This window comes from Bos mutus, chromosome 1, assembly GCF_027580195.1.
Source record: "Bos mutus isolate GX-2022 chromosome 1, NWIPB_WYAK_1.1, whole genome shotgun sequence".
In the NCBI taxonomy this organism is placed as follows: Eukaryota; Metazoa; Chordata; class Mammalia; order Artiodactyla; family Bovidae; genus Bos; species Bos mutus.
Window position 1 is genome coordinate 114,187,775 of NC_091617.1, and position 24,721 is coordinate 114,212,495.

The 24,721-nt window shown below is 35.3% G+C and overlaps 1 protein-coding gene across 38 annotated transcripts in view; it reads right to left on the minus strand.

Moving 5' to 3' along the window:
* Positions 1–804: 804 nt before the first annotated feature.
* Positions 805–24,721, minus strand: part of MBNL1 (muscleblind like splicing regulator 1) — a 222,661-nt gene continuing 198,744 nt past the window's right edge. For 17 of the 38 annotated variants that reach the window (XM_070374527.1, XM_070374689.1, XM_070374651.1 and 14 more), the window contains 7 exons: positions 20,664–20,921; positions 19,426–19,479; positions 18,403–18,556; positions 11,002–11,037; positions 10,215–10,309; positions 7,157–7,231; positions 805–4,227 (listed from right to left, as the gene is read on the minus strand). In XM_070374527.1, coding sequence (XP_070230628.1) covers positions 7,175–7,231; positions 10,215–10,309; positions 11,002–11,037; positions 18,403–18,556; positions 19,426–19,479; positions 20,664–20,921 — 654 coding nt within the window. In that variant the 3' untranslated portion in view covers positions 805–4,227; positions 7,157–7,174. Of the gene's footprint in view, positions 4,228–4,698; positions 4,781–7,156; positions 7,232–8,264; positions 8,329–10,214; positions 10,310–11,001; positions 11,038–14,749; positions 18,105–18,402; positions 18,557–19,425; positions 19,480–20,663; positions 20,922–24,721 lie in introns of those variants that run through there. The other 21 variants (XM_070374681.1, XM_070374635.1, XM_005898374.3 and 18 more) reach the window with 17 other exon arrangements.

Below are 24,721 nucleotides of genomic sequence, written 5' to 3' on the forward strand. Positions count from 1 at the left end.
AAAACTCAACCCATAACATAACTGTATTAATTATAAAGTAATGCACTTATTTCTTCTGCAGTAGGTTTTAGAAAACAAGCATTGACTACAAAGGAGAATTTGCCATCCCTGACCAAATACCAAGTACCACAGTCACACAAAGTAGCACTCAGCGAATGAGCAAATTTCTTCACATTGGAACTTTGGCTTTCACGATCTGTGAAAATTGAAAAATGCAAAGCCATATGGGAGACCAGGTCTCACTTCAACTGAATTTTTAACTCACCATTTAAAAAGCTCTCTCACACACGCACACACACAAACACAAACATTCAAGAGTGAGTCATCTCACAGCCTGTGTGTCAGCTGTGTGTGTGCATAAACGTTTATCCCTCTGAATCAAGTCATCATTATTCCATTATTGAAATATTCCCTCAGATTGCCTGATTTTCAGTGCCAGTCTCCTGGGGTAGTTAGGCAAATAAAATTTCATTTACAGAAAGACTGTGATTTGGAATTGATAAAGAGAATTTCTTTTTTCCCCTTAAGAGTTCTCCCCTCCTGAACCTAAAATACATCAAACAGCACTCGAAGTGTCAGAGGAAAGGAGAAGATTTTTCAAAAGCACTGGGCAGTGGTGGCAACACATGATTCAGATTTTCCCCCTGGGCATGAGAGGCTAGTGGGGAGGAGAGTCAAGGTCCCGGTTGTCGTCAGTTAACACCTGATGATGAATTTCCATATCATTATGTTTGTCAAGACAGACACGCATGGATGCATGAAACGCACAAAAATAATAACACTTCAATCTCAGGTACACAAACATACTTAAGAAAGAGAAGTTTTATTAGGGCAATTTCACTTTATTTTTCCATACAGCAAAGTCAACTACTGCAGTAATAATAAAATAAGCATAAAACAAATTGCAGCCCAAGACAAAATACATAATTTTAAGCAACTACAAGCAGAAAGTAAGTTGTGATTACATAATAGTAAAACCAAGCACACCTGTCCTTTCAGCAGATGAAAGTGTAGGGTTGCTGATAAGTGCAACATTATAACCAGCTGGAGTGAAGGCTGGATACACTAATTCAGTAAACAAGTGCCCATTATCACATTTGCTTTTTTGAGTGCTTCTGAGTTGAAAATTAAAACCGTGAAAATTGAACTGTGTTTTATCTTTTTCACCTGCTGAAAGAACAGGCTCCTACAGCAATTAAAAAACAATCACATAACAACTATAGCTACGGTGTGCTGTTTGGTTTGCCTGTTTATGGTTGAAATTTTGTGAAAGTCAATACTTGTTTTGAAGATTTTTTTTTCTTTCTTTTTTTTTTTTGTGAACAGTAAACCACTGAAATTGGCAGAAACTGATTTGAATAGTATATGTCCTTAGTATAGTTCTTTCTCTCGTTTTTTTGTTGTTGTTGTTTTGTTGAAGTTTTAAACATGCAGTAGTTTTTGAAAAATGTAAGGAATATCTGATCCATGATTTCACCTTAATGGTTGAAGGACCTGCTATTTTTGGTAATGATCTTCAGGCAGGTTTGGCCCAATGGAGTTTTTGTCAGTCATGAGATCTTGGAAGGATGGCATATCTTTCCAGCTGAAAAAATCCTGGCAAACTACAAGCTGTCCACAAAAAAGCAAAGCAACATGTTTGAAGGGGTATGGAGTGCTAACTCTGTGCCACTTTTGCAAGCAATTTTGCTCAGTCTGTCATTTTATTAGCCTTAACAAAACTCCTTGTAATTATAGACGTTTTTATTCAAAATAAGATCTTACTATTATACAGGTTTCTCTCTTTTGACTATATACAGAAGTGCAAAAAGTCAACCTTCTCTCTAGACGTTCCAACATGCTAAATTGCAGCATAATCAACCCTCAAGAGTTTGCACACACGCTATAATTCTCATTACGTAAACTTTGAGTATTTGGATTATCAACAAAAAGTCCCTTGTTCTATTTATTGATTATGCAGCTTATTTATAACAAGGCCTGATATTCAGGGATTTCAAAAATATTAAACAATACTTTAACATTTGAAATGGATACAGTAGAAAATAAATTTTATTCTAATATCTAGGATCTAGATCTTCTTATAATAACTAATTACAAACAAAATAAATCATCAAAATATTACTCAATTGTCTGCCAGGATTGTTGCGATAGCAACAACTTAACTTCTTACTTAGCAATGATTATATATTTATAAGATATCCATATAAAAGATCTTTGTTCTTTAATGAAAACTAGACAAGAACTAACAATGACTGACATTCTTACACTTTTAATATTAAATCAGTAAAATATAAATCATTTAGTTAACAATACGAATATTCATATGACACTACATGTAATTCAAAACTGAGTATGTTATGAAGGAAAAAACTACTTTTTTTTTGTATTTTGAAAAGTTCATCGGTAAAATCTACTAAAACAAGAGTCTATAAACTGAAATGGTATTCAATTGTTAATAGAAAATGAAATCTAATAAATGTAGGAAATGAAAAACTACACTTTAACAAGAAAAATAAGTAATATTCTATAATGTAACTAACTACAATAACATGTGGAGTCACCATTACTCTCTTAACACGATTGAAATTACATTGGTATGGGTTCCAACCCGTAATGTAATAATCTAAGGCTTTAATAGATGTACAGTACAATCAGTAAAATCAACACATCAGTCTTATATTAGAAAGCATCTCTCTCAAGCATAAAAACTTGCAGTAAACTTGGAAGTATGGAAAGTTCTAGAACTGAACTTTCACTTCTCCCATTCCATACTAGAACTACCAGTGACCTGGCCCCTACTTCAGCAATTTTTAGAACTGCTGAACAGAGCAAAAATATCCTTTACTAGCTGCAACATCCAAACCACAAAAAAGGAATTCCTTTGGATGAATCCATTCTTAAAAACTGAATGCACATCTATTTTTTTTAATTTGTAAAAGGCTTTCTAAGGCTATAAGCAGTAAATCTGAACAAAACAAAACAAAACAAATCACATATAAAATTCACCCATGTACTTAACCCACCCAATGACTAGGTTAATTAAACATTTCCCATTTTCATATTTTGGTTTATCATGCATCTGATGACAGTGCTGCTTTCTTCTTTGTTTAGAGTCACTATTTTAAATGTGACTGTGATGAAGCATTTAAGCAAATGTGAAACCATTTTTGCAAAGCATTTAGAGTCTTCTGACTTTTGACAGAGCTATAAATAGAAGCAAAATAATTTCCTCAAACTTTTTTTTTGTTATCGTGTCTCAGAAATGGCATATCCCTTTTGAATAACATGTTATACAGTATAGTAGGCATAAATATTACACTACAATGCATTAAAATAATTTTTATATATATCTATTATATATAATCTCCAGTATGTGTGAGTTTATCTGTATTGAGAGAGTCTGTGTTGTGCTGTCTATTCTGTTACTGTAAAGTTAAATTGGCCATTTCTGAGACAGCTTTGGTTTCCAAAAAAAAAAGAATGGTGCCCTTTGACTGATTAGTACTAGCAAATAAGCAACAAAATGTGGCTCTGAAAACAATAACACTGAAGAAATAATACTCTAATTTGATGTACAGTCTATGGCACTTCATGAGAATCCTTAACAACATGGTACTTAAAGCCATGATGTGCTTTAAAAGATACACAGTTGTGGTTTTGCTTGGCACATTCATCTCTGTCAGATCCCTCCCTCACCACATCTTAAAATCTATTACATTAAAAATATTACTCAAACAAAAATGACTGTGCATGCACGCTCTCATCTATAATGGCAATTTTAAATACAAGGTGCACCTTTGTTATTTGTAAACCTTGAAAGAAATAAACTTATTTTTAAAAAATTATATCTTGGTCTACAGACGTACCAATACATAATAGAGTCATGGTTACACCATAGTCTGTCTTTTCAAGATGGCATGAATATATAGGAAACTAATTAGGTCTGCATATTTGAATGCATCACTCTGTGCTAGAAAAGAAAGACAATGTTGTTCTTTTAGACAGGAGTATCACCTCAGCACAAATATCAATTAAATGTACAAAGTGTATAGGCAACAGTGTGCAGTGGGTTTCCATGTTGTCTTTTCTTCTGGTTAACATGCAGTATGTGGATGTCTTGTGGCTGAGGGGTTTTTGTGTGTGGTTGCTTGACGGTATATACAATATGGCTAATGACCTCGTCCTTTACTCTAACCAAGCACACTGTCCTTTCCTCTTTAGTACGATCTACAAGGGAAAAAGAGATAACCTTCTGTTAAAACAGACAATATCTAACAGTAGTTTCTCAAATACATTCAACATGAAAATTGTATTTCTTGGTTTAAAGAGTGAACACAGGAATGGCAGCACCTTCATGTAAAAACAAAAAACACATCGCAGGTACAAAGGACCAAAATGTGTTTATTGTCTCTTTGAGAATAAAATGACACTCACAGCTTCATAAAATTGTAGTCTCTGAACAAATATCAGCCAATACACAGCTTAAAGTATAAAATACATTTGCAGAATCAAGGGGCATGATACAGCAGAGCTCTTTTAGCACTATCATTGTGGGACAGAATTTACAACTCACTTTACTTCTTTCTAAAGTTTAATAGGTTTCAGAAGTAATGGTTTGGCCCACAAAATTAAAATCCATGAAACAGTCCTATTAAACACAATTTGTTCTATGTGAATGCTTGATTAGCACAGTATGTGTTCGGAAAAAAACCAAAAAACAAAAAAAACGAAGATACTCTAAGTGACTGCTTTGGATAATTTGCAGTTTGGATTTTTTCTCCTAAAGGCAAGAAAAAGAAAAATCATTCCTTATGCTCTTGACAAATTCAGGTTGAACTGATATTACAATGTACTTGTGACTTAATAATTTCAGCTGTTACATGAAATTTGTTCCCATAGACTCTTTACATATTCAACTATGCTTTCATACAACTTGAGAATTTAAAAAATCACCATTCTGCTCCACTCAAAAACCATTCTAAATATCGCAGCTTCTCATGAAAATGTGTAAGTTTTGTTAAATAAACAGAACCTTAAAGAGCTTGAGTTTCAATACTGACAAATCTACTGTTTTGCTAACTGATGAACTCCACAGCCATTTTGTATTTTTTATGAACCTGGATTATTGCTAAGAAACAGAACTTGTTTACATATATGCATACCCAACTGACCATAAAAGCTTGAAATGTGGTTTTAACATGTCTAAAGAAGAACTCTACATACTACAAAGTGATGTACTATTACATTATACAGAATAATAAACCTTATTATTAGAACTGCACTGAGAGAGCTTATGAAATAGAAATCAGTTTCAGTAATTTAATTCATGATTGCAGCACATCTTTGGTGGTGCATCTCGGATTGAGTTTATCATTCCTTTATTTCAAGTTGTGTCTGTTTTCTTCTCTATGAGTTCATCCTCTGACAAGCTCTTCCTATAGATTATTATTGCAAGGGCCTCTGAACTGGTTCCCTAACACCATCTCCTGATTCAACATCCTGTCCCTTCTTCTATAAGGCTCTGATATCTCCTTTCTCTCTGCATCAACCTTTACTGTTCAAATTCACTTAATTTCTGACTCGGTTAGGAAGATCTGCTCCTTCATCTTTGTTCCTAGAGGAATTTGTTCAAAGCTCTCTTATTTTAATAAAGAGTGCTAAAATTTCCATCATCATCTCACTGACTGTCAATCTTTATTTCATCGACCTGGTAACTAACACACAGTAGATAACACAAAAAATCATTTATAAATGTGTTAATGCACAGATAAATGAATGAAAAGAAGCAACAAAGAAAGAATGATCACTCATCTTATTTACCAGATTCAGTTTTAAGCATTGTAGCTCTTCTTAAATATAAAAAGAAATACCTAATATAATTCTGAGCAGGTAGATAACTTGAATGAATACTTAAGAATAAAACATGATCTAAAAGGATGAAACATGGTCATCTTTGCAAGTCAGTGTGTCTGAAAAGAAACTACAAGACTTTCAAACTATTTGAGCAAATATCCAGGTAGATGTGTGCGTGTGTGTGTATGTGTGTGCATATATGAATGCATGCTGCTGCTGCTACTGCTAAGTCGCTTCAGTCGTGTCTGACTCTGTGCGACCCCATAGACGGCAGCCCACCAGGCTCCCCCGTCCCTGGGATTCTCCAGGCAAGAACACTGGAGTGGCTTGCCATTTCCTTCTCCAATGCATAAAAGTGAAAAGTGAAAGTGAAGTCGCTCAGTCGACCCCATGGACTGCAGCCTATCAAGCTCCCCTGCCCATGGGATTATCCAGGCAAGAGTACTGGAATGGGGTGCCATTGCCTTCTCCTATATGAATGCATGAATATATTTAAATTAGGCTCTTTATATCCTAATGACCCTGATGTGGTGAAGCATGGGGTGAACTGGATACATGTTCTCATTTAGGATTTAGCAAGACAATTTTTGAATAAAATAAATGCTGACCTATACCAGGGATCAGCAAACTATTGCCTGTAAGCTAAATCCTGACTACTGCCTGTTTTTGTGTGTGTCCAACTTTTTGTGACCTTATGATCCATAGCCCACCACGTTCCTTGGTCCACGGGATTTTCCAGGCAAGAATACTGGAGTGCGTTACCATACCCTCCTCCAGGGGATCTTCCCAGCCCAGAGATCTAACCTGTGTCTCTTATGTCTCCTCATTGGCAGGTGGGTTCTTTGCCGCTAGCACCACCAATAAAGTTTAACTGGGACACAGCACACCCTTTCATTTACACACTGTCTCTGGTTGCTTTTATGCTATATCGGCAGAATAGCCCTATGGCCCACACAACCAAAAGTATTTACTCTCTCATCTTTAAAGAAAAAGCTTGCCAGTCCCTGATCTATACCTTCTATTTAGTTTTAAGCTGTATTTTCCCTTCACGATTGTGCTTATTTCTAGTACAAAATTTTTAAAAATGTATATATCCTCAGTATTATGCATATTTAAATGACATTAGCATATTTCTTATAAATTCATACATTAAAATTCCTCATAACCCATCTAAGATAAAATCGTGAGTTCTATATAAGTACATTTTTTTGAATTCTGCAAAATTTTTTAAGTGCATTACATAATTGTTATCTTAAAAAAAAAACACCATGAATATACACTCAATATTACATAATGAACTTACTGTTTAGTGATGAAAATTCTACATCTGGGTAACATACTTGTGGCTAGTCAGATGTTCGGCAGATATTATGGGTATCTAGCAAATAAAAAATTATTTAATGAATGACCCATGCAAGCAAGCCAACAACCAAGAGATGAAAACATCTTAATATTAAATTTTTTAAGAAAGTGAAATTCAGCTGTGAGGTGACAGTCCTTATCTGATCAACATAACAGTAAGTTAATGTAAACTTAATGCCCAAGTAGCAACTCATTGTTTAAAATCTTTGTGTTAAATACTATTCTATAAATGTTATCAGTTTTTAGGAAGTAAGAGAAGTAAAACTATCAAAAATTCATGCAGAGCAGTAATTGAAAAGAAGCCCTTTTTGTTGGCCTACACACACGCGCCTGTGGTTTCAGTTATTCCGTATTCTAGAAAGCAAAGTAGGCAAGGTCTTGCCTATTTTTGTGCAACCAATTTCTACATTTTCATTCAACTTATGGTATCTAACATTTTTTTCCAAGTTAAAAATACCAGGTAATAATTATAAAGGAGTATTTCAAAAGAACCGGATAAAAGCATGTAAGTCTACTTCAGAACATATTCCTGAATCCTGATTGCACATTTTATTGCATTTTAAATGGGCAAGAAAATTACAAAACTTGACAGGAAACACAATAAGGAACCAATATAGAGGTGACTTGTTTCAATCATCCCAACAGCCATTTTCCTGTAGCCCAATTCTTCTCTACCCAGAATGATGACTGCTATACAGGGAGAGGCAACACAGCACAGGTTCAACCCCTAGTGACCCATTTCTGGGTGTGTAAACGTGAGCAAAGCACTTCATTACTCTATACTTAGGTTTCTTCATCTCTAAACTGGCACTAATCTCATTTCAGCAAGGTTGATGGGAGAAGAGTAAAATCGCATACATGAAGGCATTTTGTTGCTGTTTCCATCTAGATGTCCTAGACTAACTACCTCAATGTATTACAATCCAGTCTGGAGTGTAAATTAGTATGTCTCTATTTTATTTCCATTTCTCAGCTGACATCTTTACACAATTTACAGCACTGGCAAATGGCACGAAAATGTGCTCCAAGCATAATGAAGCTTCTCATACCATTTTTCCTGCTGCTGCAGGACAGGATGCTGCACCCAACAGTGTAGAAGCATCAAGGATGGGGCTGTCGAAACATACCAAGGACCTTCAACACCAATCGATGCAGATGAAGGGCCAGCTATAAACTTCTGCATGCATGCAGGCTGCATTTTGTGGCATCAGCTATTTCCAGCATCGCTAATGTACTGTAGGCATATACATATGTATGTATATGTAGATATAATATATGTGTGTATATATATATCCATTCCCTTTTCTTTCTTCTGGTTGTCAAACAGTATGAAGACCCAAGATTATGCATGAAATGGTCACAGCACAATGCAAAAAGTAAAGTGTCCCCTACAACCAAGGTGGCCAAGGGCATGTTGAAATTTGCTTTGCTGTAGTTCTGCTTACACCAGCAATTCTATAGTCATACATGGTACACACAAGAGAGTGCAGCATCACTGAACTGCACCATAAATGGATTGCATTGAATCCATTAAGAAATTTCCACCATATACTAACATGCCACATATGCACAGTCTAGCATTCTTGTAAATGAGTCTGATGTGTTAGTAAAAATCCAAGGCTATTTTGACAAACTTCAGAAAAACTAATGATTCTTTGCCAAGAAATGTTTAAAGCTTGTCTGAAACTTTAAAATACATCCACTTTGGCATGCTGCTTTTGAAAGTTTTTAGTGACTATATTTATAGTTTATAGTTCTTCAATGGTACATGGCGTACTGCAGAAACAAGGCTGGCTCCTCCTTATAGTGATAACTGCACATTCAAATGGCATTTAAAGGGGCAACGCGTCGATACCCATCTGATACTGCTTGTTTTGTTTTTGAGATTCATTTGGTTGCATTTAACTTGGTCTGTGAATTATGTGAAATTTGATTGGACTCTAGATATTTCATATGCTGATAACCCTATTGAACTTGCTTTCATAACAAACCTATCTATACTTTCAAGCCAAAAACTACTTTATATAAATTTGATTTTGATTCAACCAGTATTTTCTAGACTATAATTTTAAACAGGAGCTAAAAATGCTGGCTGAATCCATGCAGATTTTAAATTTCAAATATTTTAACAATTATTTTCTTTTGAATAATTACATTATGAAATTTAAATTTCTGAAACATATTCCTTTTACTTAAAAAACAACCCTGTGTATTTGTCACTCCATGTAGACTTGTATGGAGCACAGAATGACTCTAATTGCTATACTTGGTGCCTTCTTCTTTCCTTCATAACCCTCTAACATTTATGCTGAGTAGTTACAGAAATAAGAGCACTTACGAATTTTATTTTTTCACTTAAATCACTGAGAATCAAAACTTGAACACTTACTTATTTTAACTTATTTTGAGTATGCAATCTGCTTATCAAATAAAACTAATGAATTTATAACAAACTCTATTTACAAGAGTGGTTGTTTGTGGCATATATAGCACATTTAAATGTTTTGCTTTTTATTAAGAATTTAGGCAAGAAACTATATATATATATATATCCAATGCTTATAACAAAACCCTTAAAATCACCTATATTTTTAAAATTACTTTTTATTATGTAAGTTTCAGGTGTACAGTACTGTAGTTCAATATCTGTATACACTACCTGATATAATTTCGATTGGTCAAAATACCTGCATGATTTTGATTTGAGACCAACTGAGAATTGCTTGTGTAATTATCATTTTAGTAGCTTTAGAAATGGAGCTGCGACAACTTTGGAGCACTTATAAATGGCATAAAAGCATTCTGCTGCTCATCATAGAAAGAATGTGTAGGCCAACAAGAGGTATCTTTGAAACCCCATGCTATTAAAGCACCCTCTACAGCCCTCACGGACACACGATTCCCCACTGACCTCAATGGGAAATCCACGTGCGTAAGGGCTGTTGGATTGAGCCCTATTAGAGTTGGTTTTTAAGAAACAAAGCTGTAAATTAGCAAACCTGGTTGGCTGTGGCTGTTGCAGCGAAGGGAACACTTGTGGCAGATGTTGTTGCTGCGGACACAGTGGCTGGCGTAGCACCGTGCACCATGGGAACTTTCGGAGGGAAAATCATATAAGCAAACATACAGAAGAGTGTAGCAATATGGAAACCATGGCAACATGGAGGAGATAATTGGGCATGGTATTTATCACAGCAGTAAGCCATGTGACGGGACATCATCACCAGCGAGTGACATGCAATCACAGCGCAAAGCAGGACAACATTCCAAGGAGAGAGGGGGAAGGGGGATGAAAGAGAAAAAAAAGGGGAAAAAAAGCTTGTTACCATCAAATCAAGAAAATTGACACAAACAGGCTTAATTTGCTAAGTCAACACCAAGAATTTTATATAGTGTTCATAGTTAGACATTCAAAATCTAAGTTAAAATACAGATATTTACTTCATATATACAATTATCTGTTTTTGAATAAAAGTATGTTTTCTTATTTACTATTATAAAAATACACAATATATTACTTTTATGAGATAGTTTGTTTTTTTTTACACACCAGAACTCATAGTCCAATCAAAATCCACCAAAGGTGACCAAAGGAAACTTGTGTGTAAAGAAAACATTTATGTGAGTCCATGTCAATTAAATAGAAAATGGCATTTAATTGACAGGTGTTAGTAAAAAGGAAATGGACTTGCCCAATAGATACAAGTTAAACTCAGCAGTGGATTTTGAGGGGCTGTGAGGTGCACCATAGGTTTAAGATAATCAAGAAACAAAGCTGGCACCTACCAACACTTGTAGCGGGTGTCATGCACAATATTGAGCCTGCCCATCATGCATTGCAACAGGAAGGTGGATTTGAAAAGGGAAAAGAATTAAAACATCCCATCACACGTGTAATTAGGAAATTCATTTGAACAAAGAAGAAAAATTGTTATTATGGGAACAGTGGCATGTAACTGTCAGCACAATCAAATCATACAATAGCATAGTGATCAATTAGAACTAGTCTCAAGTGAAGAATAAAAGCCAGTTTAACTGTGTGCTGGTACACTTTGTTTCTCCTAATTGCTGCCTATAAATAAAAGTGAATTTTTAAAAAAAAATGGAAACCTGCTTAATTCTTTTAAAAATAATATTGCAATTTGTTTTGTTTTAATCTGGTTACTGGCCATCTGGTGGCTTTGCTATTTCTGACTTTTTAACATATGAATTGAGCACATGTTCAATAATTAAGAGAAATTTACTAAGAGGCTAAATAATTCAACGCACAGAACTGACTTAACAATGCAATGAAACCAAAGCACTCATTTCATTCCCTTAGTTTTATTTATTTCCCTGTTCAATGCAGCAGCAACCACACAGAAATGGAAGGGGTTGTGATCAACCATACAGGAATTTTATTTGGAGGGATACCAAGCAATATAAATAAGGCATAAGGAGAAACTGAACTTCTGCACTGCCTTAGTTTGGAATTTAAATGTACAGAAAACATTTAGATGCGACACACTTTCTTAAAGTCTCGAACTGATTTATTACTTAGAAGGTATCTGAGAAAGCAGACTGGTTTTCCTTGCTGTTTTAAACCTTCAGGACTTCTCAGAACGGCAAGTGTTCTATGAAATTTCACATTCAAAAATGGTTAATTGGATTAGAATAAAAACCCTGAATGGGGGATAATGAGATATATACACTGCATAGGGGGTGTTGGCACTGATGTTCACAATGGCTCCACCACAACGTTAAAATCAGTATTACATAGATAGTACCTGTTCTCTTTGCCATATAAACATTGGAAAATCTACCTAATCTTACCAAGCACAGGGCACTTTCCCATATACTGAATTACTGTTCTTTCTATGAGACTATTTTAGACTCCTAGGTTTTAAAATATCATATGATTTTATATTTCTATCTAAATCTTGGCACATCCTATTTACATACTAGCAGCATCTGGGATGAACATTTGTTGGAAAAAATCTGCCAATTGCGTCTTGTCAGAGATGGCCCTACAAAACAAAGCTGCCATTGAGAAGCATAGATTACTTCACTGGCATCCTTGTAACAGCTGCAATTAGATTGTTATCACAATTAAGACTGTGGGCGCAATGATCAATGATTAAACTCGGGAAGAGAGCTAGGGAGGCATTGTCTCAGGTGGAGTACTGTTACACTGATAGGCATTATTTATGAAGACACTTGAAGATCTCTGTCATTTGCTACCACTACTGAGTCAAAGCCTTGTGGAAGACAACAAAAACAAATTAGTGATAACTGAGACAGTAATTTGAGACAGTAGAGCAAGCAAACTTTAATATCCTAGATTCTATGAAATCATTATCCTCCAACAGTTGGGCCAGAAGACTGGGAAAGAATGAATGAAAGATGAATGAAAAAGAATAATGTGGAATTTGAGAAATATTTGTTTTAAATACTGTCCAGGGTAAGTTTTAAATTTATTATTATGCTGCAATTTGTCTATTATGTTTCATCCCATGCATAAGGAAGGCTGCACATGCTGAAAATGAGTTAACCTTATCCTACCTCTCTAAAACCCTAAAGCTTTCAGGATTTGAATTTCAGTTTGAGCTATCTTCCTCATTACCATTAAAACCAATGCACACAGTTTTGAGAGGGATTTGCAGCAAATAAACATAAGGCAGCAATGAAAATACTAGCCAGGGTGCAGTAACTCACAAATATGAAGACATAATGCTGTAGGACCCACTTACCGAAATAAAAAATCACTTTTGAAATGACCATAATAGCCATTTTTACATCAGATTGGTTGATTTATGAATAATGATTGCATAAATAGCCAATTAAAATTTTTTATTCAATTTTCAGCATAAGGTAAAATTTAAGTGAATGTATTTGTCAATTTCAAATTTCCCCTACAAAGGTAGAGCAGAATGGTGTGCTTCTGAGGAATGCAAGATGTTAATTACATGATTTTTAAATTGAAATGTTAAGTTAATCTGTATGAAGATTCAGAAAATACAACTAGGAAAGTAGTTTACCAATGAGATGTATGTGTAGTTCAAATCAGTTCAAGGAGAAGGGAAAAAAGTAGAGAGGAAAAGAACTATAGAGATTTTGTTGGAGGTTTTACATGTGGTAATTCAAGCCTATTTAGGTGTATTATGATAGGAGTAAAAAGCTGATTTAAAGCCTTCTAAAAATACTCTATATCATTTAGAACTAAAAGTTCACAATAAATTGAATTATTCTTAAAACTGATGTCTAAAGAAGCAACAGCTTCATATAATTTATTTTTATAATCTATTGAATTATATTTTGTGTCTCTACTGAGTTCAGGAAACAACAAAAAACAGTGCTTACTACATTCCTGGCTTTATTCCAAATTCTTAGACCTGTCTGTAAAAGCGCTTTAAGAAGATGTTTTATCAAATTATGCTTAAAACTAACTTACACATAACTTTATGAAATAATCACCAGTATTATCTCCTTTTTATATATGAAAAAATTAAAGTATAACTTATGGTAGACTGTATTTAAACTTCCAAGCCAGATTTATAATCATTGTGCTAAGGTTCAAATAAACCATCTTTATTAACTTCATTAATCATACTAAAAATGATAATTGAAAGTTTTGTTTTCTTTTCTTTCTGTAAAAGCAACCCCATCCCCTGCATCTCTCCTCTTATTCCAAACCCTTAGGAAAGTTTTCTGGACTTCTGTTTCCTTCTTTCTAGGAGTGTTTGCTCAAGGTGAAGCTGAAGCTGTTGAAAGCAAACTTATTTTTAGGTTTTTAAAAATCATAAGCCTACAATGACTGAGGGCAATATGCTAGGAAGAGAAGTATGCTTTTGCAGATGGCAAGTGGGCAAAAATGGTGAAGGAAAGCAGAGAGAAAAAAATTCTTCCAGACTCTGAAGAGAAGGCGAGAAGCGTGCAGGGCCCCTCGGTAATTGGGCTGGTGGTGTGTTCTTTCACAGAAGTGCTGCCAGAAGCAGGCTTTCCAGGGAATGGGCTGCATGGGAGGCTAAGGAGCGTAGGCAAGGATGCTGGTACCCAAGGCAGGCACAGAAGCCCTGGAGCACCTGCCTTCAAGGGATCTTCTAAGCATGGACAATGATTACATCAGCAGTGGCCAGTGTTGACTGAAGAATGGAGACTGGGTAACCTGTCTGAGACTACTGGATGGCACAGGATCACCATTCGAGTAGAGGTGGGAAAGAAGAGGAGATGTGAGGATGGGAATCCTGGAATTTCAGTGGTGCCTGATACATCTATCCAATACTGTAACTGAAGTTTAGAATTGGACTTAATATAAATTCAGGAAAACAAAACTGATGTAAATATAAGTGTTATTTCGTGAAATTTATACCTACAACATAAGTAGACATTAGATTACGTATACTCTGTATGAATAGCAAATTTAGTCTTAACGGGTGAAGGTAAAAAAAAATGGACTATACATCTAAAAAAATAAAAATTTCTTCAGTGTGAACATGGTCCAAATTACTTATATTTATCTTTAAATGAGATGGAGGGTATAAAAGTAAAAGGCTAGAAAACTTTCTTGGGAGGGGTGGGAGTGGGATGGGAGATGCAGTGGGATGTAGTTGACTGAATGAAAAGAAAGACGGATGAACAAGTGAGTTAGAAGGATGTGCGGTGCTAAGTCGTTTCAGTTGTGTCAGACTCATTGTAACCCCATGGACTGTAGCCCGCCAGGCTCCTCTGTCCATGAGATTCTCCAGGCAAGAATACTGGAATGAGTCGCTATGGCCTCCTCCAGGGGAATCTTCCTGACCCAGGGATCGAACCCGCATCTCTTTAGTCTCCTGCATTGGCAAGCAGGTCCTTTACCACTGGCACCACCTGGGAAGCCCAGGAAGAAGGATAGGTGGATGGAAAACAGGGAAGGAAAGAAGAAAAAGAGGAAGATAAGGAGGTAGGAACAGAAAGAATAGATAGATGGTTAGAAGGATGGATGGATAAATGGACAGATGAATGCATACATGGATGGATGCATGGATGGATTGATGGATAGATGGGTAAAGGCCACATAAGTCTAAGTTTGTTCTTAAAAGTTATGGTATATACTAATTTTTCTTTACTAGTTAGGTGCCTTGTCATGGAATCCTGATCTTTTGCTAGCAACCTGTTCTGTATACAGTTACCTGCTCCAAAGATTTAGTCAACCATGCTTCACTGTAATGTCAATGAAATAGACCTATATATCCCTGATGTTATTATTTAAGCAACAGACTACAGAATTCGAAAACTATAAACTGCAAAAAATAAATGTCTTTCTTTCTCTAATCAGTTCCAATAAAGTCTTCAAATATAACTTCCAAATTATAATATTGTGGTTAGATAGGACGCTCTGATCACAGAATTCATCTATAGGTCTGCAGAATAACCTAGACTTTGGAAAATGAATTTCCTTTTCCTCCCTATCCCATGAGATGACACATGAATTTATGGTAGGATAGATTTTCTGTAGTTCTCAAAAATTAATTGACAATGTTTAAAAATGGACAGATTTCACATATAACTGTTCAAAAGTCCAGAGTATCTGGGAAATACATCATAAGATCTAGCAATACTGGACACCAGAGCCATCACTTTGAGTTGTATACAACCAACCCTGAGAGGCACAGACACAACCACCCATAGTCACAAAGACTATGACATATATGGAGCCACAAAGGGTGTCCAGCGCACAACAGGTACAACCTACAGGGCAGATAATCTTCTAAGGCAACAAAAGGCTAAGTCTGAACACTGACTGTCCCCTTCAGACTAGGCCTAAGCTCTCCTGCACCTCCCAGACCCCATAGCTTCAAATTTACTTCTTGCTTCACTTGTTCATATTTCCTGCCTGGCTTTTAAGGCATTTGGGTTTTTATATATTTTCTACATTAGATTTCTTTCCTTCCCAGCTGTATAATAAAGTGGTTTGGCAGGAGTATAGATGGGCTATCCATTATAACTTTTTAATGTCACTGTGGCACATAAGTACATATGAGATTAAAAATACTCTGAAGGAACGAAGGAGGTACTACCTACTTCTATGTGATGACTAAAAGTTAACCTGCAAGCTCTTTAAAACTGGGTTACAAATAAACCTTATTTGATATTACTATTGCAATAATTACATATTGACTACAAATATAAAAAAATATTTCTGATGCAAATTTATCATAAAAAATGCAAACAAATCTTAAAAATTTCAGCATATTTCTTTTTTTTTAAATTTTAATTGGAGGCTAATTACTTTACAATATTGTATTGGTTTTGCCATACATCAACATGAATCCGCCACGGGTGTACACATGTTCCAATATATTGTGGCACATTTTATTTAACAATGCTTAGTTTCTAGACAGAGAAGTAAGTATGACTCTGATTTATAAAGGTATTTATTGGTTTTCCCTGAGTTGAATTTTATCTCGCATCTTTTGCTCTATCCTATCCACAGACTAAAATCCATTCCATAGAGAGACTATGGTCATAAATCAGAGTCATACATGTCATATAATTAATGATTATACTTATTTAGAAAAGTCTTCAGTCATGTGAATGTTGTTGGAGAAAATGATGCAAAATCCACTTGATAAAAGAGATTATTTTAGGTTTCTTTAAGTAATACATGGAAGAAGTTAAATTTGTTTTCACTTTTAGATTTTTAAATAGAGAAACTGTCATTTCTAGTAGTAAGGTTTCATTCAGTGAAATAAACTGACAAAAATAGTTGTTAATTTCTTCAAAAAGATCACAGTAGTTACCTACAATTCCTTGAAACCTTGTCTAGTGATCTGACTATAGAAAAATCGACAGATTATTTGTTGGAGACAGCATAAATCCAGGGGGATGGAAATTTATACTAAAGCAAAAAAAATTATTTCTGGAAATCTCTGAAAACATACATATGTTGAGAAAAAAATTTTAATTTTATAAAACTTAAAAGAAATGTGACTTTTCCTTCAGAGTACAACAAATACCCAAAGATCAAATGACTTAATTTCTATTCTAAAATGGACAAACTTCAACTTGATAGATACTATTTCATGAGTTCAAATATAACTTTATCTGTGGTGCTAGGGCAGGCTATTTCAATTAGTGGAATATTCTATTCTAGTTCATTGAATGTTACTACATATTCTACACATGGATGGCTAGTTTTCAAAGAGGCACTGTATAAAAAGCTGTACTTGGCAGTAAAACCTAATGAAATAATTTATTCTCACTATTAAAAAATAAATTATCACATTTCCTCATGGTATTTTGAACCTAATGTACTATAAATACTGTTAGCATAGTATAACATACTAATGGGTCTGGATCTTTGACATACACACCTAACCATAAATTAATCAATTTAATTAATAAAATTATTTTATTAACTGAATCTCTTAACACAAGGCAATTTTTAAGAAAGATTAAGAGATGAAGAGGAAAATAAGATTAGAGTCTCTGGTTACTTGAATTCTAGATTATAAGGAATGTAATATGTATTGTCTGAAGCAAATGAAGAGTAAGTAAAAGTAATAAATTTCCAGGTAATTAAGTGACTGATTATGTTTTTAAATTGTAAATCTTTGTGTATAGTTCTAGAGTATGTTTATGTTACTACGTTGAAATCAACTGAAACCAGAAATGTGTAACTCACTTATACATGTAAACTTCACCAGGTACTTAGGGCTACTTCAATATTAGCTCAGGAGCAACAGCTTTAAGTGATGTATACTGACTGGTACCAATAAGATTGGAACAGAGTCAGTTATTTATTCTCCACCTTGAAAACAAACAGGCTGAAAAATAAAAACCAAAACTGAAGTGTCATTTCATATAATTCAAATGAACTCTGGAATCATGAAGGCAAAGGGGTCTTACAGCAGGAAAGGGTCAAAAAATAGCTTGACAGACACATAACGGTGTTGAGGAAAGAGAAAAAAAAAAAGAGAACTCTATTTCATTTCAAATTACACAAATACAAATAAATATACAAAATATCACTGACTTCTCATCCATTTTTCATCAACCTAAAACTCTTAATTTTTAAGGAAAATCATAGGAGAGACCTGAGATAACTTTTCATCTTACCTTCCACCTGCTCTATGGCTAAAAACGACTAGGGGCGTGGCTTATCTGCTCTACCGACAGAAATCTACATGCATTATCAGATTTATTTATTAACAGACTCAAACGCCTTACCTGGTGGGAGAAATGCTGTATGCTGCTGTAACTGCATGTTGGCTAGAGCCTGTTGGTATTGGAAAATACCAGTGTTAAAGACTGCTGTGGCACCGTTGGTTTTTTCAAGAGCAGGCCTCTTTGGTAATGGGGGAAGTACAGCTTGAGGAATTCCCTGTTTAGTGAGTGAGTATAAAAAACAAATACCAGTAAAAAGAGAAAAAGAAAAAAGAAAAATCAGTTGAAGGCTAAAATTGTTAGGAAGCATGAGCAAGCAAGCAGCAGAGCACTTAACTACCCGAGGAAAAAAACATCCAATAAACAAAAATTTAAAGGGAAAAAAAAAAAGCAAGATAAAAGCTTTAAAGGAAGCATTATTTTTGTCTTGGAGAAAAACAATCCCACTAGTATGAGAGCACATGTTATAATGTGTTAAAGTGTTTTAAGTCCCATAATGCTTCAGGCTTTCTGGGAGAAGCCGTTGATTTGGGAAAAGAAGAAAAGCTGCACTGCGAGCTCCATGAGGATTGACAAGTATAAGCAATGTTAATAGTTAATTGTACGAAGTGACCGAAACTGGTAAAATAAACCCAGTCCCACTCTGCCCCCCTCCCCACATCTACCTAAACATGCACATGTCCCAGAGCATGCAAGTTTTTTTTTTTTTCTTAAAACACTGAACTATAAATATTAAAAAGTCAATAATTCTATCACTAAAGCCATGCTAACCAAACAGGTACATAAATATACAGTCCAAAAATACATTTTTAATGTCCTTCAAATACTTCATTAGAACATTCTACAATGTAGTTAAACTGAATGTGGGCTGCTGGGTTTTTGGATTCTTTCATTGTACCACATCTGTCCAGGGACTTGTTTACAGTCTTTCCACTAATTTTGTCAGGAAACCACACTCAGTTTTCATTGTACTTTACAACTTTATAACAGAAAAAGGAATATATATATTTAAATTGATTAAAAAAAAAAAAACTTGTATCTACAATAAAGCTACATGCCAAGCTAAAAGGTGAAAGGTCATAGTACCAGGTCAAAGGTTGCCTCGAGGGGTCGCTTCAGTGATTTGACAGCCGACTGAGTCTTAATTAGCAGGCAGCGAGCACATGATGGCAATGGGCCAGTGGGGTTCAAGCGCATTAACATAAACAGCAAGCAGAGGTGCATCATGGGGGCAGCAGTGCATTTTTGGGTAGGTGAGAAAAAACAAATAAAAAAACAAATCATCGGAATGCCATATACAACGAATAACAAGACTAAGCATGCACAATAAAGGCACTACTGAGTTGTTATTGGGAGGATAACTCCTCTTCGTAGTTAATTACAAACAAGATACTCTAACAGAAAAAAAAAAAAAAAAGAGTGGAAGGAAGAGAAGAGGAGAGAGTCTGCCTTCTGTATTTTTGCTCAAGTATCCATAAACAAACACAGAAAAGACCTCTCCGTAACTATCTGACTGTGCTACGAAATACCACACAGTGTTCTTTTTCATGAATAATTTAACAATTAAGTCATATATTTATGTAAAAAAAAAAAGGACAACATTAAAACAGCTAAGCAAAGAACAAAAATGGACTCATTAAAATCAGCTATTAGATCACGTTAAAATTTACCTTCATTATATAGTTTAGTATCTGTTCTAAATGATCCATTTCTAACTCTTCCTTCAGTACTGCTTTCTCCTTTCTATGTAATGGCATATGCAAACTTCTCTGGTTTTACAGTTCTGTTTATGCCACAATATAGTTCAAGAGAATCTAGATAAGCAAACTGCTCAACATCATGTATTGAATTCTTAAAACAGTTTTGTTGAAGCAATTCTCCTAAATAGTTTCAGATTTTGTTATGGTTAAAGCAAGATAAATGTAGAGAAGAGCCTTGATGTGCAGAAGAACACACCGAAGGAAAACAATGGCTGATTAGATAGCACACAGAAATAAGAGGATCAGAAATGGCAGTATCGTTAAACCGAAAAGGAGACAGGTGTTCTGTACAAAGCAGAAATTTCAGAAACCCTACATCCAGAGTAAGACAGAGTATTAAAAATTAGGCCGAGGGTAGGAGCAATCTGAACCATTTGAGGAGTTACCCTCACTTCTCTGAATGGTCACTTCATTATGTATTGTCTGGGATACCTGAACAAACATATCTTCAGCAAAAAAAAAAAAAAAAATTTTAAAGGTTAATAAATGAATAGCTTGTTGTCAGATACAGCTGTTCACTGTTTTGTGACCGTTAACAAGGACTGAGCTAAGGTCTCTACTCACCATGGCAGCTGCAGTGGCTGCAGCCTGTGCTGCGGCAGCCTGGTTGACCTGGTATTGGGCAGCCTTGATCTTGGCTTGCAGATGTGCGGGAGGATGGAAGTATTTGCACTTTTCCCGAGAGCATCTCCCTTTGATGTAATCCATACACACGGTGACTGTGTTGTCATTGGTGTCAATCATTGTGCTGTCAGCAGGATGGGCAAACCGACAATCATTTTCTCCTCTGTTGCAATTGCCTCGCTGGTACTCTCGACATACCTATGGGGTCATAAAGTGCACGAAGGTCAGTCAATATGGACAAGTAGAAACTTTCTCAAGATTTAAAGTGCAAGAGTGGTGACAGAAGGCTACAGGTGAAAGGGGGAAAGAATTTGCAAAGGAACCACAAAATAACTTGAAAACTGTGTGTGTGTGTTAGTCACTCAGTTGTGTCTGACTCTTTGCAACCCCATGGGCTGTAGCCTGCCAGGCTTCTCTGTCCATGGAATTCTCCAGGCAAGAATACTGGAATGGATTGCCATTGCCTCCTCCAGAGAAACTTCCCGACCCAGGGATTGAACTCTGGTCTCCTTCCTCACAGGCATATTCTTTACCATTTGAGCTACAGGGAAATTGTAGTATACTAATTACAGCCCCATTTCAATAAAATGTCCATTAGGAAGAAAATGCACTTAAGATACTAACTATGGTAAAACATCTAATTTAAATAAAGTTGATATACTTATTTATTGTTGTTGTTCAATCGCTTAGTTGTTTCTGACTCTTTTGTGACCCCATGGACTGTAGCTCACCAGGCTCCTCTGCCCATGGGACTCTCCAGACAAGAGTATTGGAGTAGGTTGCCATTTCCTTCTCCAGGGGATTTTCCCAACCCAGGAACTGAACCTGCAACTCCTACATTGCAGGTGGATTCTTTACTGCTGAGCCATCATGGAAGGCCACACTTACTCATTACTAAGGAGGAAACAGTAACTCTGTAGTGAAGAACTCTATAGACACCCACTTAACCAAACAAAGTTAATATCACCAGTAATAAAGACATAATGATACCACATATTTACTGATATGATGCACTTAAAAAAGGTTACAACATCACATTTGTTGTATTATTGCTGAGAATGCATAACCTGAATTTAATCATGACAATACATTAAACAAACTAAAACGGTAGGATGTTTTACAAAATGACTCATCAGTACTCTCCCAAAGTGTCAAGGTCATGAAAGACAAAGACTGAGATACTGTTACAGACTGAAGGATCCTGATTCAGAGGAAGGATATTGGGAGCACAATGGATGAAATTTGATTAAGGTCTGTAGATTGGTTAATAGCAGCATATCAATGCTAATTTTCTGGTTTTGTAAGCGGTAACATGGTTATGTAAGCTGTCAATATTTAGGTAAGCTGGGTGAAGGAGATGTAGGAATTCAGTTCTATTTTTGCAAATTTTACGCTAATCAGAAATAATTTAAAAGTGAAAGTGTAAAAAGTAAAATGATAGCTTTTTTATAAAATGTTTCTAAGAGCTATATTTTTGATCATTAGAGATTCACCAGGTAGTAATGTAAAGCAGATGCAAAGGATTCGTTCTTGTTATTTGTTTGTTTTATATCTATTAATTTTGGATGGGGTCCCTGGAGAAAAGGTGAAAATGGATTATTTTTCACCCATTTGCTTGATTCAGACCTCTTACTATTAAAGGTTGTTGGGGATTTCCCAGGTGGCACAGTGGTAAAGAATCTGCCTGCCAATTCAGGAGATGTGGGTTTAATCCGTGGGTCAGGAAGATCCCGTGGAGTAGGAAGTGGCAACCCACTCCCGTATCCTTGCCTGGAAAATTCCATGGACAGAGGAGCCTGTTGGGCTACAGTCCATGGGGTTGCAAAGTGTTGGATACGACTGAGCACACACTTTATAGCTCTTTTCAAAAAGTTGCCAGCACTTTCATTCAGGAAAGTTTGACCTTTTTACCACAAGAGGGCCACCTAAACACAAAAAGTCCTTGTGATATTTTTATGCTCTTGTTACTTCATGCTTTAAGGATGTTTCCTTTTTGTTTTTCACAAATCTTTAACAAACTGAGCAGATACAGTCCCTGAACACTCTATTTTGGAATTCATGAAGAAAAAAAAAAAGGCGAACTCTGCTATGGTTTAAAAAACAAAGATTTTCTTGGATTTAAGTACATAAAATGATTACATTCAATTCTAGGCGTTTCTCCCTTTTATATCCATATCCCATTATTGAGGAAAATGATTCCTTTTAAAAAGGCCTCTATAATTTGTATCATGCTACATGTTAAAAAAAGAGCATCTTGTACTTTTTAGAAACCTCAAGCTAAAGCAATGCATCTTATCTACATAGCCGAGTCAACTCTACTCATCACTTCAATTTATATAATTTTAAAAAAGTATTAAATAATTACTCTGTGCAAAATACTCCGAGAAATATTAGGAGTAAAAGATGACTTAGAAAGTTACAAAAGATGCTCCTTTTTTTAATCATTACATTTATCTTCTTGAATAGAAGAAAACAAGGATATTGAAAGGATATTGAGGAGTTTATAATTTGAAAAGCAAACGTGGTTAAGCTGTTATCCGGAATTCTTGTCCTCCACTCTCACTGAGCATGCAATCAAGCTGTGCCGCTTTCTAAATCACAAATCCCCACTTACTAAATTAGACTTCTCAAAATACGAGGAGATTTTAAATACGGATTAAATACGGATAAAAACTTTTCATGTATATATGTAAAACTTATGCATAAGCAAAAAGGCCACTTTTCTGTTTAAAAAATCTACGTCAATTCAGCCTCATTCAACAGGAAACTGTTGTTCGGACACTACTGCTGTTAGCTTTTCAGTAATTTTTGCTTTCTCGAATATGCTCACAAAGAATCTGCCGGCAGCTGAACCAACACTCTTTTCCAATTTCTCTTACTCTGCCACAATGACAAGAAATAACATCTAAAGGTAGTCTATCTGCAGGAGCCTGAATAACTACTAAAATCAAAGATTTGTTATTTTCCAAAAGCAATTACACCAGTGTTTGTGCCAGAAATTTGAGCAACAGTCCCCCAAAATAAAACCTGAATGCTGGGCTGATTTTGACTTTTTATTTCTCGGTCTGTCTCAATGTTCTTTTTATTTTTAGGAATATGAACTTACCATCAGGTTGCATAAAGATGGTCATTCTAAGACCTCTTCTGGTCCCTGTCCATTTGCTTTATACATGTGTATATGTGTGTTTTGTATAAGTTAGTATGTGTCTTTTGTATAAGTTAATAACTGGTTTAGTACAATTTTGTACTCTTTACAGTCTTGCAGGATTCATTTACGGAGAATTCTAAAAAACACTTAAGCAGAGTTGATAACTCGCAGTCAGCTTAGAATCTTGTCCTAAAGTGACTGTTTCACTTTTTTTTTTTTTTAATCCAGCTTAATGTTTCTCCTGACAAGAGAAACAGAACAGAAGAAATACACTGAAATAGCTTTTCTCCAATTATTCTTGCCTTTGAAAAAATATAAAGAAGAAACAGAAAATCTCTTGTGTAAACTTGTACTGGTGCGAGCCACAAGGCCAGGGGGCCTAGAGAATGTTGCCAAGCTTTAGATGTACATCTGGCTTGCTGAAGACCTATCTGAACAGAACAAACCTCCCAGAGCTTTTCACACAGATTTTTCTCTAATAATCAATACATCTCATTTCTAAATAAAATTTTTCATTAAAAATAAAATGAGATCTGTTTCTTGACTGATGAATATGAGTTTGGCCTGGTTTCTCTGATAAACTCGAGAAACTGTAGGGTGTGCTGCTCCCTCAAAGAAATATCTTAGTCTGGTACTGCATTTGCAAATTCTAGTTGACAGACAACATTTCAACAAATTTAACCATCCAACTCAAATCAGGATAAGAAGTTGCACAATTTACCATATAGAGAATTTGCAACAAAGAAGATTAAATTTGAAAATCCTAACAATGTTATGGCCCTCTTTGCTATTTGCATCTAATCTTCTGCACGAATGTATTTTTCAAATAGTTGTAATTAGAGTTTGGTTA